At 46.9% G+C, this 18,105-nt stretch overlaps 1 protein-coding gene across 1 annotated transcript; it reads left to right on the top strand.

Annotated features, from left to right (window-relative positions):
- Positions 1-1,000: 1,000 nt before the first annotated feature.
- Positions 1,001-3,508, top strand: LOC125539170 (aquaporin PIP2-5). The gene is made up of 3 exons (XM_048702543.2): positions 1,001-1,715; positions 2,217-2,357; positions 3,074-3,508. The coding sequence occupies exons 1-3, from the start codon at positions 1,101-1,103 to the stop codon at positions 3,188-3,190; spliced, it is 873 nt and encodes a 290-aa protein (XP_048558500.1). The 5' UTR covers positions 1,001-1,100; the 3' UTR covers positions 3,191-3,508.
- Positions 3,509-18,105: the final 14,597 nt, after the last annotated feature.

The raw sequence follows: 18,105 nt of genomic DNA, 5'->3' as shown, positions 1-18,105 counted from the left end.
CTAACCACCACCACCACCATGAGTCCCGCATGGGCGCCGCGCGCTTCAGGAGGGAAAAAGGAGCTCGTCCGCCGTCCCGTCCCGTGAATGGAAATGTGGAGAAGACGGGGGAGGCGATGGGTCATTGATGAGGCCTCCTCACTTTCGGTTCCGTTCCGTGCTGTTGCCGCCCGCCGTCATGGAAAAATCGAAAGCGAGGTGAGCCGGAAGCTATACTCGTGCACGGAACAACGGGCACGCTGGAAAAGAGTGCCGCGCGCCCATCATGCGGACGGTTCCAGTCTCCCGGCATGCAAATCCGGGAGGGATATCGGGTCGCCATCCGGTCGAACCCTCGTGCATCTTCTGGAATCTGGACCAGACGCGTACAGCTTGTTACACACAGCCGATGCTGGCGCATCATGCAATATTTTTGGATTAAGCAGTGTTTCGGATAGAAACTTTGATTAGAGGGTGGCCGTGACGTGCCTACGCATGATCAGCAACCAATAAGCAGTTGTTCATTAGTGGCGAGCCCAGACAAATGTCAACAATACAAATTTTGCCGCCAAATGCTCGTAGCAAACCAGTGACTGCTGACTTGGTGCCTGCATTTCGATTGGTTTTACCAAGTTACTGGTGCTTCACACAGCACGCTCAGCAGGCAAATAAGCTGACGACGTACCTGCCATCACCTCAAATCATGGATTCTGTACGTGCATTCACCCGTCGCCAGACGAAACTGGGCCACTGATTAAAATCAAAATATATAAGCTCCACCGTATTAGGCGCAGCCAGCAGTGAGCCATCTGCTCTGGGGTGATGCAATGATGAGGGCCGTGGGCGGCAAAGTTTATAACCTAGAAACAAGACACCAACGGGAGACACCCTTATCTTCCACTAATAAACCCAGCCACTAAACAAAACTAGTTAATCGCAAAGGGAGCGCCCTGCGCCGGCCTTTCGCCGAGAGCCAGTAGCCGCCCCGCGCCTCGCCGCCATAAATACCACGCCCGTGTCCTCGTCGTCTCACACCACCACACAGAGCTTCGGCGCACTCGCACCTTGGGCACCACCACACACACCCACCCTAGCTTGTCGATCGGCTGAGGAGCGCGACGATGGCCAAGGACATCGAGGCGGCGCCACCCGGTGGGGAGTACGCGGCCAAGGACTACTCCGACCCGCCGCCGGCGCCGCTCTTCGACGCCGAGGAGCTGACCAAGTGGTCCCTGTACCGCGCGGTGATCGCCGAGTTCGTGGCCACGCTCCTCTTCCTCTACATCACCGTGGCCACCGTCATCGGGTACAAGCACCAGGCGGACCCCGCCGGCCCCAACGCCGCCGACGCGGCCTGCAGCGGCGTGGGAATCCTCGGCATCGCCTGGGCGTTCGGCGGCATGATCTTCGTGCTCGTCTACTGCACCGCCGGTGTGTCGGGTGGCCACATAAACCCGGCGGTGACCTTCGGGCTGTTCCTGGCGCGCAAGGTGTCGCTGGTGCGCGCGCTGCTCTACATCATCGCGCAGTGCCTCGGCGCAATCTGCGGCGTCGGGCTCGTCAAGGGGTTCCAGAGCGCCTTCTACGTGCGCTACGGCGGCGGCGCCAACGAGCTCAGCTCCGGCTTCTCCAAGGGCACCGGCCTCGCCGCCGAAATCATCGGCACCTTCGTTCTCGTCTACACCGTCTTCTCCGCCACCGACCCCAAGCGCAGCGCCCGTGACTCCCACGTCCCAGTAAGTTATCACCCTCCTCTCAGCATGCGTACCAGTGATTCAGTTAACTAGTGATGCTGCATGGAAATAGCTATGATAAAGCAGGTCTACGGATATTCTCTACCGGTACTGATGCATCAGTACCCACTAGTACCACTCGCTAGTTCAGTCCCTAGCTAGAGCTAGTTAATTTGATTCATTATATGCAGCAACTGTGAGGTGGCAAACCGCTTGTGATTAGCATTAGACAAGCACTTTGTAGATAGGGACATGGTAGGAAAGTCCTACATAATTTTTCGCTGATATGATTGTTTAGATTTGGTGAACCGTCCTTTTCAAGGCTGCATATCAGCATGAAAACATTCATGTATTTTTCCTAGCTAGCTCTCCTTTTTGTTACATACATGGCTTTGAAATACAAAGGCGGCTGTTTTATGAGTTTGTTTATGGTAGTGATGTATTAAGCTAGAGTTAATCATTGAGAAGTGGCTAAATAGATGGATGTTGTGATGAATTGTTCAGGTGCTGGCTCCTCTGCCAATCGGCTTCGCGGTGTTCATGGTGCACCTGGCCACTATCCCGATCACCGGCACCGGCATCAACCCGGCAAGGAGCTTGGGGGCTGCTGTGATCTACAACAACGAGAAGGCCTGGGACGACCACGTATGTACCACCATTGCCCCCCATGCATCTCTCTGCTAATTATTAATATTGTTCTCACAGTTACTATTTCAGTAAGCAGTGGCCACAATCACCTCGAAGACTATTACATAAAAATAAAAGAAAACAAAGAGAACTTGTGTGGTGTTCCTCATCCATAAGAACAGATAGAATATACTGCATATCTTATCGAACGGCACAAGATAGCTAGGATATATAACTTTATTAAACCCATGCTGCACTATGTCATCCCAAATGACTGGTTCGCGATCACTTGCAGACTCAAAGCTTAAAAGAACTAGACATAAAACTTTTGTGGTATTCCTCGTCCATAAGTTCAAAAGTAGCAATCAGAACGCTGAGCAGGTCGATTATTTTGGCCAAGGACCCGGGATAAGGATCACTTAATAAACTCAAGCGATGTCACACCCCACTGATTAGCCTTGAAGTTCTTTTTGTATAGTCTTGTAGCTTATGTATGATATATCTGCAAAAAAATACTATTTTTGGAGCAATACACACTGCCCAATCTCGTCCCACTCCCACCTGCTCCACCATCCAACTACCCTAGAAACTCTTATATAGCTCTATCTAATGTACCTAACTACTTAGTGCCATCTTGTATGCCCATAGTTTTGTAGAGAGTGCAATTAGGAGGAAATTAATTCAAATTACTCTGAGACATCTTATGCTTACATTTGTGGCCATTGTGGTTGCAGTGGATCTTCTGGGTGGGGCCATTCATCGGCGCCGCCATCGCCGCCTTGTACCACCAGTACGTGCTGAGGGCCAGCGCCACCAAGTTCGGCTCGTCCGCCTCCTTCGGCAGCCGCTAGATCGACGGCCGGCCGCCGTTCTCGATGGTCGGAGGCACTGAACTGTAGATATATCAGAGGACAGAGGGGCCTCCAGTGTGTGCTGCTGTTCGGGTCCTGGATTCTGCTGGTCTTTGCACGCGTCTCTCTTTTCCTCAGCTCGCCGCCGCGTTTGCTGCTTGTTTTCTCTACCGATCGAGTGTGTCTTCGTTAGTGTTTGCTTCCATTGCATGTACTATCTGTGAACGATGAGGATGATGTACTGTCAATCTGTCATGTATGCGTCCAGGTAATTTGGGGGGAAATTTGAAATGCAATGTGTACGTAAGATTCGGGTTGTGAGCTGCTTGCATGTTTCGTACTCGTCCCTATACCAGCAAATCTGATCAAATCTGTACGGACCACGATTTGCATTCGGCATGGACGGCATGGCCCGATGGCCGATGGGTGCAGCGTTTTGAACTGTGAGTAGGACTTTATGGTCCTGTATCAGTCTGTGGCGTTATCTGGATCATGATTATCCGTAAACTGAAACCAAACGGGAGGAGGGGGTTTGTGGGAGTCCGGACACGAGAAAACATCATTCTCTGCCCTCTAGCCCATCCAAAAAGAAGGTGGAGCCCGCACTTTTGTTGCAACCCGCACTCTTTCCGCGTGAAAACCCCTCACTCTCATCTTTCGTCCCCGTCGCTCTCTACCCAATTCCTGCCCCTTTCTCTCACCCTCTTCTTCCTTCCATCGCCGACACATGGAACCGTCATAGAAGCTGTCGGAGATGGAGGTGTTTGTGGTGTCGAAGGATCCGAGCACCACGCTCGCCCGGAAGATCAGCTCGGCTACGCGGCAAACTCGTCGCGTCAAAGTGAAGTCCACAAAAGGAGGAGAAGCCCAAGAAGTCGATGGTCGTCGGTGGGCTTGGTTGTGGCATTGGGCGTGGAGGTCGTGGCGGACGCCGCCAGACGGGCGCGCCCACCGAGAAATCTTCACTGTCGTGCATTGTTGCTTGAAGTTGAATGGGTAACCGAAGTGAAACCTTTTCATAGCCAAGACCGCTGCCCAAGCCAACGAGGAAGAGACCAGTGACCCTCCCGACCCAACCCAAGAACCACCGAAGTAGGATAGACGATTTTTACGGGGGAAGAAGTGGGCGGAGGAGAGGGCGAAGAGAGAAAGTGTGATGGCCAAGCTGACGGAGTGGTTCGAGGACATCTTGTCGAAGAAGGAGGAGGCATGAGTGAAGCGCTCGGACCTCACGGAGGAGAAGAAGGCGAAGAGGTTTAAATTGTTGATGGAGGCGACGGACAAGAAGTTCAAGCTCGAAAAGAAGAGGACCATGATCGAAGAGAGAAAGGTCACGCTTGAGGAAAAGAAGTTCCAGATCGCCGCCAATGCGGAGGACGCCAAGATGTTGTCCTTGAATGTGGCCACTTTGGATGCCGACGCAAGAATGATCGTGCAATCCGCCCACTACTAGATGTTACAGCGGCAGAATGATGAGTTGATAGGGGCGGACAATGAGGACACGGCGGAGGCGGAAGCGGAGGCTGCCTACGCGGCAGCGACGACACCTTGATCAGAGAGCGGGTAGCTGGGATGCCGGTCCGGCAAGGCAGAAACAGCTTCGCCGTCTCACCACCCCAAGCCAAACTCGAAGACTTCCTAAAGTAAACCTGAAAAGAACACCAATGACGATGCACGCTAGGTCTGTGACTGATGTCGAGCTCGCCACCGGCGAGGACCATGCATCGACTTTCTCTTCTTCGGTGACCTAGCCAGGTCGGGGCACCGTTGAAGATCACCGCACTAGATCACTAACACTGTCGTCGAGCACCACGTGACGAAGACCGCAACTCGAGCACACATCTCCTTTGTCATCTCTTCGACTCCTCCACGAGTAGGCCACCAGGAGGCAGCAAGAGATGGAGTAGCTGGGACAACTGCTCTGGTTTTGGTCGTCCGCTAGACCTCTCTCACAAAACGATCATTGCCCCTTGCTTAATTCATCAATTAACTCATAAACTAACTAAATGGCCATGCGTTGCCACAGAGATACAAAGTACTTTAAAAACACAATAATTAAAACAATTTTTTTGGCACGACCTAGAGTATCAACATAGTATCTAGGAAAAGGCAACCACCATGCACCTTCAACGTACAAAGTTCTCGGTGGAGCAAGCGGGGTCATTATTATAAAGGGCATTCTCCTCCCGATTAGCGCAAGAAGGACAATACCGATCTATTGAGTCGTCATCTAAAGGATGCACATGTAGGAATTTAATCCAATAAAACCAGCACCAATACCCAAAAGTACCTTGTGTTGTTTGAAGAGTTATTAAGAAGTAGTATTTGCATGTGTCAGCATCACCCTTATCACCATGAACAAAATGAAGGACAACTAGAAGAAAAGTAATCTCAAACAAAGAAGTATTGTAAAAAGAAGGACCCGTTTAGGGGACTCCAACTGGTACCCCAGGTTCCCCCACCTCTCCTAAAGTTGGTGCCCCCCCCCCTCAGATAGAGGAAAGGTGTGGAGGACATTAACATCTTTCAGCTTGAGCGACACAACATATGACCTGCTAAAAGCTACTCTAGGAGATTCCCAGAAAAGGGTGACCCTAAAATGATCTTAGTGGAGCCCCTAAAAATCATCTTTTCAGGGAGCACTCCTTAGACAATTCCTAGTAATTTAGCACCTATATTGCATTATCTTCCATTTATCTCCTATTCATGCATATGAACTACATTTAAACTCCAACTTTGCATCTAATAATTCAAACTTGTATGTTTCTACGACACATAATTGAACAACTTTTCAAATGATAGTTTTGAGACTTTCAAATTCAAATATACCATAGGCTCCAAAATGTACTAGATAATCTAAATAAAAATGATGAAACATCACGAAACTATTGCACATGTTACTATCACGAATGCATATATGCTCAACAAGGTCGTCGTGAAAGATACTCGGTTGATGACATGTTTTCTACCCTTCGGTGGATCTCAATAAATCTCTAGTGTCAGTTAGTAACTCTCTCATGGGTTAGAGTTGTTCCACAAAACATTGTATTATGGACTCTATTCTTACCTTGAGGGTTTGATATTGTTTTAAAAAAGTTTGATCAAGCGGAATAGATGGCATCTTCATGTAGTATCCAACATTGTAGTTGTAAGTGCATCTAGTGCCACCCCTAGTTGGTTTTGGAGTATTGACGACAAACCTAGTTGAGGGGCTAATGTGTTTGTGAGAATTGCAGGAAAACACAGGTAGAAGTCCCTCATGGATTCGGTTTTACTACCAGAGATGACCCCTAAAAATGTATGAAGACATTGAAGACAAAGGTGGTATATGAAGATATTCACATTGAAGACTATGACAACAGAAGACACGTTATGAAGCCTATGGAACTCGAAGACTTAGATCTTTCATAGTTCTTTTTATTCTTGTTGAGTCATAGGAACCACTGTACTGTTAAGTGGGGTCCAGGAGAACCAGTCAGAATGACTGAAGTGATGCCTAAATCAAAAACCTATGTCTTCGAGTGAAGACAATGAGAGCGAATCTTGTCCAGAGCCGGACAAGTCAGCTTTGCTTGTAGCCCAAGTAAAGTTGCCATGAAAGTTCGAAATCTGACCGTTGAGACACATGTCAGTTCCTTAGTGACCCAGGGTCATTTCGGACAAATCAGGTCGGGTTGCCAAGTGGCTATAAATAGCCCACCCCCACAACCATAAATGGTTGGCTGCTCAGATTTTAGTGCACGGCTTTTGTCGTTTGAGAGCAACCCACCTCGAAGCCTTTGAGAGAAAATTCCTAGTGAGGAGAAAAGCCCTAACCACCCAGAGCCAGAGTAAATTGGGCATCACTTGAGTCTTCTTATCTGTGTGATCTGAAGACTTATTACACTTGAGGACTGTGAATCCTCCAGACGGTTAGGCGTCGCGTTCAGAGCATCCAAGAGACATTGTGGATTGCCAGTGAACGAAGTCTGTGAAGGTTTGGGAGTCTACCTTGAAGACTTACCAGAGTGATTGGGCGAGGACTAAGTGACCTTAGCTCAAGGAGAATACGGTGAGGACTTGGTGTCCTGAACTGTGTGTTCAGGACTGGGTGTCCGGGACTGTGTGTCCTAAGGTTTAAATACCTAGCCGCTCCAACCAGACGTACAGTTGTCACAGCAACTGGAACTGGTCCAACATATCATTGTTTTCAACGAGTCACTGGTTTCATCTTCACTTCCTTCCCTTGCTGTTACTTATTGTGAAGTCATTGCATGCTTGCTTTATCATTTGTCTTCACAACGTGAATGCATGATCTGTGTGGCTTCATAACTTCTTCCCACTTGATCCTTATTACACTGAAGCTGTTTGTCACTGTGCTTTCACTCTGTTGAATACATGACCATGGCTGGCCTAGTGTAATCTAACTTCCGCTGCATAGTAATAGGCATAATCTTCAATGTTTGTCTTCAGAACTCCCAAGTTTTGAAGACTTTCATAAAAATCGCCTATTCACCCCCCCTCTAGTCGATATAACGCACTTTCAATTGGTATCAGAGCAAGGTGCTCCCTTGTTCTGTGTGATTCGGTTTAACCACCTGGAGTTTTAGCTATGTCGATTGCAGGGATAATCAAAGTCTCCGCTGCCTGCCCCGTCTTCGATGGAACTGAATATCCCTACTGGAAGAATAAGATGCGCATGCATCTTGAAGCCATTGATGTCGACCTATGGTATGTCGTCGAGAACGGCGTTCCCAAGGCTGGAGAAGGTGTCACTGCTGCTGATGTCAAGAAATTCGTTCAACTGGACTCTACTGCCAAGAATATCATCTATGGTTATCTGACCAAAGGACAGTATGGCCGTGTGAGTGCCTTGAAGACATCCAAACTGGTCTGGGACTGGCTCTCCAAAGTTAATGAAGGCATCTCAAACCAGAGAGATCAAAGAATCAGTGTCCTTCGCAATCTCTTCAACCGCTTCAAGCAAAATGACAATGAGAATGTCCAGCACACATTTGACAGACTCACTGACATCACAAACGAGCTTCAAGCCCTCGGCGCCACTGAGATCACCAAACATGAAATCGTCAAGACGCTGCTGAGATCACTTGATAGTTCGTTTCACATCCTGGCCCTGATGATTCAAGAACGTCCTGATTTCAAGACACTCGATCCGTCTGACATACTTGAGAGGCTCAACACACATGAGTTTCAGCTTTCTGAGAAAAGAGATATCTACGGTCCAAACTATGGGCGAACTCGCACCTTGAAGGCAAAAGCTGTCTCCTCATCTGAAGAAGAATCTGACTACAGTTCTGATGATCCTGAAGACATTGGAAGAGAACTTGCAATGCTAGTGAAGAAGTTCCAAAAATTCACCAAGAAGAAAGGCTTCAGAAAATCTTCACGATCAAGCTCAAGGAATGATGAAGCTTCTGCTCATGACTACAAGAAGAAAACATGTCACAAGTGCAAGAAAACTGGACACTTCATCTCTGAGTGTCCACAGTGGGACAATGAGAACAGAAGGAAGAAGAAGAGCAAGGAATATGATTCTGACGACAAGAAGAAAAAGAAATACTCAAAGTCTTCTTCCAAGTCTTCATCACACAAGAAGAGCTCATCTGGCAAGGCACGTGCGTTTGTTGGAAAGGAGATGGATTCAGAGGAGGAGTCCGCATCTGAGGAGGCAGAGGTGGAGTCTGAGGAGGAGTCTGATTCTGGCATTGCGAGTCTGGCTACAGCATACGTCGCCAAGTCCATCTTCAACACTGAAGACAATGACTGCATCACCGACACCGACGCAAATCACAAGAACGACTCCACTCCTACCTACTGCTTCATGGCACGCGGTGCCAAGGTAAACACACGCACTACTCGCTATGAAACATCTAGTGACGATGACTCTGAATGTGATTCAAAACCTAGCTACAAAACACTTGCTAAAATTGCAACTGAACAACAGAAAGCTATGGAACATATTCAAAAACTGTTAGACAGAAGCGATGATCTGTTGGGTGCTGAAATGACTCGATCTGAATCCTTAATTGAAGACATAAAAAACCTTCACGTTAAGTATCAGGAACTTGAAGATCGTCATGATACTCTCTCAACAACTCATGAAAAGCTTTCCTATGATTATCTTCAAAGGAAGCAAGAACTTGAGAAATTGAGGGTGGCTCATGAAGATCTTCAAAAGGAAAATGAGTCACTTCGCTCCGAACAGATCAGTCCCGCTCAGGAAGGATTTGAACCACCATGTCTTAAATGCATTGAGCGTGATAATGCTAATTCTGTTGCTGAATGTTCCACTGCTACTGCTGTTGCAATATCTTCAACTGTTGACGTGGTAACTAACCCCTCTGCTGAGGATACCACTGCTATTGCTGATGAGAATGCTAGTTGAAGACATTGCTTGAAACAGGGATGTACAAAAGTCTTAAAGGACATCAGACACTATGTGATGTCCTCAAGAAGCAGATCCTGAATCGAAACCCTAGGAAAGAGGGTGTTGGATTTGTGAGGAAAATCAATGCAGATGGCTCTTACTGGAAACCTGAGCAGTACCCCAAAACCACATGGGTTGCTGCAAAGGAACTTTCAGCAGATCCATCCAACTTATCTGGCTTCACTTGTGCTAACCCCATTATCATTGATGAATCCTTTGATGCAAACTATAAACTGTTTAAGAATCAGAATGGTGAAGTGTTTGCCAGGTACATTGGTACTAACTGCAGGAATGGACCGCCTATGAAGAAGATCTGGGTTTCCAAAAGGTGTCTAGAAAATCTTCCTGTGAATGTCTTCATGACACCTCACTTAAAGAAGACAAACCTCAGACCAAAGGCTTCATATGGTCCAAAGGCTTCATACAAACAGAGGACTCACCTGAGTCGCACTAACGCAAATATTTTGCAGGGAAACTATACTCAGGCATATGAATATGAGAGCGGTTCATCGAATCGTGTTCATGTGACCAAAAATTATTCTGCTTATTCCTATGAGTATTATTGTCCACCTGCTAGACTGTTTGCTAAGGCTTCAAAGCCAAAATTCTCAGATGCTGCACTTAGACTTATTGCTTCTAAGCCACCCTTGAAGATGTGGGTGGTTAAGAAAGCTTAACTCTCTTTTGCAGGGAAAGGTCTCCAGCAGAAAAACAAAATCTTCTGATGCTATTGCTGGGGACCTTAAAAATCTTGTAGGGCGCAAGATAAAATGCCCGAATGGCATCATTATGTACTTTGCTCCTGAATCGCATGCTACTCTCCCTATTAGTCCTAATCTGGATCTAAGTTTTCATAACCCACTAGTTCGTCAAATGTTTATACTTCACAATTCTCTTCGTGAAGCCTATCCCCCTAACTGCACTCTAGGGTACGACACCAGCGACTTCAAAGTCTTCAGAATGAATTATTGACAGTGGGTGTACAAATCACATGACTGGCAGAAGAAGCCTTCTTATGAACTCAACTTTACGTCCATCCGACAAGAGCCACATCACATTTGCTGACACTGGTAAAAGTAAGGTATTGGGTCTAGGTAGAGTTACAATCTCAAAGGATCAACACATGGATAAAGTCATGCTTGTTGAATCCCTTGGCTTCAATTTAATGTCTGTCTCAATGCTTTGCGATTTGAATATGATTGTAATGTTTGGAAAATATCGTTGCCTGGTGCTAATGGAATCTGACAAATCTCTAGTGTTTGAAGGGTATCAGAAAGGTGATTTGTACGTGGTAGATTTCTCAGCAGGACCACAACTTGCAGTATGTCTTCTTGCAAAAGCTTCAGAATGCTGCTTTGGCATCGGAGGCTTGGGCATGCTGGCATGAGGAACCTCCACACCCTTGCGAAGAAGAAGCATGTCATAGGCATCGAGGGCGTCAAGTTCAAGAAAGATTATTTATGCGGTGCCTGTGAAGCAGGGAAGATGACAAGGGCAAAACATCCTTCAAAGACAATCATGACTACTACACAACCCTTCGAACTGCTCCACATGGATCTTTTCGGTCCCACTCACTACTCAACTTTTACTACTACTGCTTGCCTCTATGGCTTCGTCATTGTTGATGATTACTCTAGATATACTTGGGTACACATAATCCTTTACAAGACTGAAGTGCAGGATGTCTTCAGACGCTTCGTCAATCGAGCTATGAACAATTTTGGCGCCAAGATAAAGCACATTAGAAGTGACAATGGCACTGAATTCAAGAACACTGGCCTTGATACATATCTTGATACCTTGGGCATCACACATGAATTCTCAGCTCCGTACACGCCACAGCAGAATGGCATCGTCGAACGCAAGAACAGAACACTCATTGAAATGGCCAGAACAATGCTAGATGAATACAAGACTCCAAGAAAATTCTGGACTGAAGCCATTGATACTGCATACCATACAATCAATCGTGTTTATCTTCACAAGCTTCTGAACAAGACATCTTATGAACTCCTAACTGGCAAGAAGCCAAATGTCAGTTACTTCAGAGTATTTGGCGCAAAGTGCTGGATCAAGGACCCACACCACACCTCAAAGTTTGCACCAAAAGAACATGAGGGCTTTATGCTTGGATATGGAAAGGATTCACACTCCTACAGAGTCTTCAATCTCTTTCACTACAAAGTGGTCGAAACAGTGGATGTGCGGTTTGATGAAACAAATGGTTCACAAAGAGAGCAACTGCCAAATGTGCTAGATGAAGTCCCAGCTAGTGAATCAATCAAGCTTATGGGAACTGGAGAGATTATGCCTTCTGAAGCTCATCCTGAAGAAGAACTCATCATCTCAGCACCTGATCAACATGAAGACAATGCTCAGCATGAAGACATTCCTCCAAACAACAACGCAGATCAGCAAGAGCAAAGTCTTCGTCCTATACATCCTCGTGTTGCAAATGAAGTGCAGATTGACAGGATACTTGACAGCATCAATGCACCTGGTCCACTCACTCGTTCAAGGGCAACTCAGCTAGCAAACTTCTGTGGACATTTCGCATTCGTCTCAATATCAGAACCCAAGAAAGTTGAAGAAGCCTTCATGAAACCTGAATGGATTCAAGCTATGCAAGAAGAGCTTCAACAGTTTGAGCTGAATAATGTATGGGAACTGGTCAAGCGTCCTGGTCCACGAAAGCACAACATAATAGGCACCAAATGGATATACCGCAACAAGCAAGATGAGCATGGTCAAGTTGTCAGAAACAAAGCTCGTCTCGTTGCTCAAGGATATACTCAAGTGGAGGGCATTGACTTCGATGAAATATTTGCTCCTGTGGCTAGGCTTGAAGCCATACGCATACTGCTGGCCTATGCAAATCATCATAACATACTTCTATATCAAATGGATGTGAAAAGTGCCTTTCTCAATGGCAAGATTGAAGAAGAAGTGTATGTTGCACAACCACCTGGCTTTGAAAATCCAAAACATCCTGATATGGTATACAAGCTCAACAAGGCACTGTATGGCCTCAAACAAGCCCCTAGGGCCTGGTATGATACACTCAAGTACTTTCTGAAGAGCAAAGGCTTCATACCTGGTTCCCTGGATCCCACTCTTTTCACGAAGACATATGATGGTGAACTGTTTGTGTGCCAAATATATGTGGATGACATTATCTTCGGCTGCACCAATCAGAAGTACAGTGAAGAGTTTGGATATATGATGCAAGAGCAATATCAGATGTCCATGATGAGGGAGCTGAAGTTCTTCCTTGGTCTTCAAATACGTCAACAGCGCAATGGCATCTTCATATCTCAAGAGAAGTATCTCAAAGATGGCCTGAAGAAGTTCGGTATGCAAGACTGCAAAGGCTTCACAACACCAATGCCAGCCAAACATCATCTAGGTCCTGACGACAATGGTAAAGAGTTCGATCAAAAGGTATACCGCTCCATGATTGGGTCTTTGCTTTATTTATGTGCATCTAGGCCAGATATCATGCTTAGTGTTTGCATGTGTGCTCGATTTCAAGCGGCACCAAAGGAGTCGCATTACTTAGCTGTGAAGCGAATTCTTCGATATTTGGCTCACACCCCAACTCTAGGATTATGGTATCCAAAGGGCTCAGAGTTTGATTTGGTTGGATTTTCGGATGCTGATTATGCTGGTGACAAAGTTGATCGCAAGTATACATCAGGCACATGTCACTTTCTGGGACGATCACTTGTATGTTGGTCTTCAAAGAAGCAGAACTGTGTATCTCTCTCCACTGCTGAATCTGAATACATTGCTGCTGGATCTTGCTGCACTCAGCTTCTGTGGATGAAGCAAACACTCAAGGATTATGGCATTCATCTGAAGCAAGTGCCACTTTACTGCGACAACGAAAGCGCCATCAAGATTGCCAACAACCCAGTTCAGCACTCGAAGACAAAGCACATTGAAATTCATCACCACTTTCTCAGAGATCATGTTGTGAAGGAAGACATTGATATCATACACGTCAGCACTGAAGAGCAATTGGCAGATATCTTCACCAAGCCTTGGATGAGAAGAGATTTTGCAAGTTATGGTGTGAGCTAAATATCCTGGAATCCTCAAATGTCCTGTCATCAGGCACACATCCTAACACTTATGCATATTGATGACTTAGATGTGCAAAGCACGAAGTAAAGTATATCTTCAGTCAATGAAGACATACGTTCTAAGTGTGAATACATTAATGTGGAATTTGACTTCGGAGCGCCACGATAATTGTGCACCGTGTCTGGGTCTAATACTTCCTATACGGTGGGTAACGCCACCACCAAACATTCCATTTTGAAGTGTTTAACTCTTGGCGTTACCTTGCAATATCTTCACACTGGTTTGGCTTCGAACTTAACATGTCTTCGTGATTATCTTCACTACGATGATTATATATATATATATGCTCTAGTGTTAAGTCCTCTACAGCATTCACTTATAACTATGTCTTCTTAGTTGAATCTTTTGAACTAATGAATGTGATCGGACCCTAACCTCTCTATGCTTTCTATCTCAAACTCTATCTCTCCAAGTCATATGCATTCTGTTGAAACTGTCGAATGTCTTCACTGTGTCCTTGTCAGCTGAAAACATATAGAGACAACCATAAAAGTCCGTTTTTAATGCTCATTCCTCCACATAAGATCCGGAGAAGCAGGAACGACCGCCCGACAATTTAGGCGTGTGTGGGACGTGGAACAAACCCCAAACTTCTGCTAACTGGCCACGCGTGCCTCAAATGCGAACCGCCAGGGGCACCTGCGTAATAGCACAGTGCCGCCTCTGAGTCTATAAATTCACACTTACCGCGGTCATTATCTCCTTCTTCCATCCTCGCACGAACCCTAGCGCCACCGCTAGCACTCGACGACGCCGGAGACGAAGCGCTTCGCTGCCGCAACCTCTCCAACGTCGTCCTCACGCCGACCGCGGACATCGTCCTCTCCGCCGTCGCCGTAGGTGTTTTCCGTCGCCAAGTTAGGGCACGGAGGACTGAACTGCTCGGCATCAAGTTCCTTCCATCTAGCAGTTCCAGTGTGGTAAATAAAACTTCTTTTTACAGCCTCTTTTGATCTCTTGGTTCTGTCACTTTCTGCCATAAGAAGTTTCTCTTCACACCAGTTAGATCTCTCGCTGCATCTCATAACATGCCTAGTATATTCACTTGTGCTTCATAAAGTAGTTAGATTCCTCACTTGTACTGATCTATGGGTTCGTACAAATCTGAAACCAACTTCTTATCTATAAGTGAATGTCTTCGCACAATGAGGTCAATGTCTTCTAAACTGATTAATCTTAAAAACCTTCTGAGAATGCATATGACCTCTTCTCCTTCCCTCGCACCTTAATGCTGTCACAGGTACATGTCCGTGGGAGAATCCTTCGGTTCTCATAGTCTGCATTCATTTGCAGAATTCCTACAGCATCACATAAACTCTCCTGAAGCCAGTTCCTGTTTGTCAAGAAAAAGAAAGCCTTTGAAGCCTTTGAAAGTTTTGAAGCCTTTCAAGTTAAAGTTTATGGCTTCAGTTGCAGCAGCAAGAAAGGGGGGCAGACAGAGACGTGAGGGAACTTCCAAGGATCTACCTGAAGACTTGGCTGAAATGTACAAAACAGATCCAGAAGAGAGCTATGGGCAGCGCAAAACCCGAATCCAATGGATTCGACGCTATTGGGCAGAACAGTGGTTCAAATACCGCTTCGTCACCCAGGAGTATGCTGAAAAGAATGCAATCAAGAGTCCATGGGGGGATATCCTATACAAGAACCTTGTACCCAGGACCAGAGATGAAGCCATTGCTCAAGGCTTCTACCCATGCATGGTCCGAGGACCACAGCCTGGTGATGCACATCCGTCGTCACTTCTCTGGTGTCGTGACGACAATCTCTTCAAACGCAACTTTCAGTTTGCTCAACAGTCAGCGAAGCTAAACAAGAAGAAATTTGGGCTTGACTTCAATCCTGGTCCCTCCTCACCAAGGGCAGATGGCACACGCGACGCGGAACCCAATATCATCGGTCCGTTTGCCAATCTTGAGGGCATGATCACCCACATCTTGGTCCAAGGGACTGCTGTGAATGACCCTCCAGCTGATTCTGAGTCTGATGAAGCTCCTGCTGTGCCGAAGCCAAAGCAGACAAAGAAACCAAAAGCTTCGAAGCCGGCCCCTGCCTCAAAAATCTCAAGGGCGAAGCCATTGAAAACTGCACCTCCTGAAGTCAGTGTGCAGTCTGAAGATGTATCCCGCATCTCCAAGCCCCTAAAGGAAAAGGAGCCCCAGCAACACACAGGCAAAGAGCTCACTGCAGCTGCCATTCTGCGCAGTGAAGCCATTGATCTATCAAGCGATGAAGATCTGGGGGATGACGCACTAGAACAGCTCATCAAAAGCAAGGAGGAAGCGGAAATCTTCAACAATCTGCCTTTCTTTGATGTCGCCATCATCCACAGCTTCATCGATGAATGGTTTGACACATCAGATATAAGCTTCAATGATCTGCAGCTGCCTGTTGGACTCAGCGTCGCCTTCCAAGGCGCAATTGCTTCAGAACTGGCCATTGCTCAGCGCATTGTTGAGCTGAAGCAGAAAATTGATCACGAAAAAGCTCAGTTCAAGAAGCACATGGCCAGTCTCAGCGTGCAGGAAGTGAGAAGCTTCAAAATCATGCTGCATGATCTCAAAGAAAACTTTCTGAAGAAGCGTGCTGAAGCTCAAGGCTCGCGTGAAAGGATGAAATCATTGGCTGACAAATGTGTTCAAGCCTACAACGAGGCTGAAAAGCGCAAGGCACTTGGGCGTCCAGGCATCGACCCCAAGATGGCCGCAAAGAAGAAGAATCAGCCTGCTGTGAGTGAACCAGAGGCATCAAGACAAGCAGCCACTCCCATTGTCTTCCCAACTGCCACGACTGGCTCGAAGCCAAAGAGCCGGTCAACAGCTTCAGAGCTAAAGAAGACAAGAGCTGCAGAAGCTGAAGCCAGAAAAAGGAAGAGCTCTGAAGCCTCTCCTTCTACCCCCAGTAAAAAGAAGCGCAAGACTAAGAAATCTAGGGCTGCTCCCACAGAGCCCTTGATGGTTGAACCCCTTTCTGTCATTCACCCCAATGCAGAAAGAAGACTAACAGTTCATGAGCCTGCTCCCACAGAGGCACCTGACGCTGAAGATATTCCAGCAGCCGACCCACTAGCTGCTGAAGACATTGGTCATCAGGACAATGTGCAAGGTGATGCAGCCCTTCCTCAGCTTGAAACAAGCGAACCCATCAGCATTGGTCGTCCTCTGACGCCAATGGCACAAGATGAGTCATGGGCGGATCGCCCTCAGGAGGAAGAAGACATTGAGGCCCAGCCCACTCCGACACCACAAGCGTCGTCTGCTTTCCGTAGGCTTCGCAAAGGTCCACGGCCTCAAGTCCAGTCTGCAGAAATTCTAGCTGCATCAGCCGAAGACAATGAAGAAGCACCTCCAGAACCCACTCCCTCGCTCCATCAAAATGCAGTTCCCCAAGAGAACGTGCCTGAAGATGTCCCTCAAACTACTAATACTGAAGCCAATGTGGAGCCCGCCCCACCAAATGCTTCAGCGGACAGCGAAGCCACTGAGCCAGACACTTCAGTTCCTGAGTCTGCTGCAGGTCCACACTTTGACTATCACATAGAGCACAGGCCTCATGTCCAGAAGCCAGTCCCAAGGCTTCCAAGGTTCCCAGGTCCTGCATCAGCACCTGGCTCCTTTGATGTAAACAGCTTCAAGGCAGACAACACATTTTTCAATAGCTCCAAGAACCCCTATTCAAGGGAAAGGATTGTATCAGACAGGTTCTGGAGCTATTCACAGTGCAGCTATTATTCTTGCATCTTATACAACCAAGGTCGCATCTTCCCTCACAAGCGCCTTGAGGTTGAAGCTATTGCTGGTCTACCATGTCTTGAGGAAGCTTTGGACTGCTTCAGGCAAGTGGGTTTGCTGCCGTTTGTAACTGATGAAGAGCACTGGAACGAAGAGCTTCTGCTTCAGTTTTATGCCACTCTCCACATCAAAGGCTACAACAGAGATCCTAAGACTTGGATCCTGGAGTGGATGACCGGAAATGTCCATCATGAAGCCAATGCATTCAATATCATTGAGCTCACTGGCCTGCCCACTCCAGGCGAATTCTTCGAGGAAGGGTGTCAACTTCATTCTGAAGCTATTGAGAGCATATTTCAGAGACCTGAACCCAATATGAGTCAGATGCTCTCAATGATGAAGCCATTGCCTCAAGATGCACCCTATCCAACTGAGTTCTTCGTTGAAGACCTAGAGTACCTGCCCAGGACCATATATCATATTATCCGGCGGACTCTCTGGCCCATTAAGGGACACTCTCCACATGCCAAGATTGAGGGTGCAATGAAGACTCTTATATTCTATATCATGCATGGCAAATGCTTCAACGCACAGGATCTTTTCATACGACA

This window comes from Triticum urartu, chromosome 2A (assembly GCF_056163025.1).
Source record: "Triticum urartu cultivar PI428250 chromosome 2A, HENAU_Tu73, whole genome shotgun sequence".
Taxonomy (NCBI): Eukaryota; Viridiplantae; Streptophyta; class Magnoliopsida; order Poales; family Poaceae; genus Triticum; species Triticum urartu.
The sequence above is the reverse complement of the archived record's forward strand: the minus strand, read 5'-3'. Positions and strand labels throughout refer to the sequence as shown.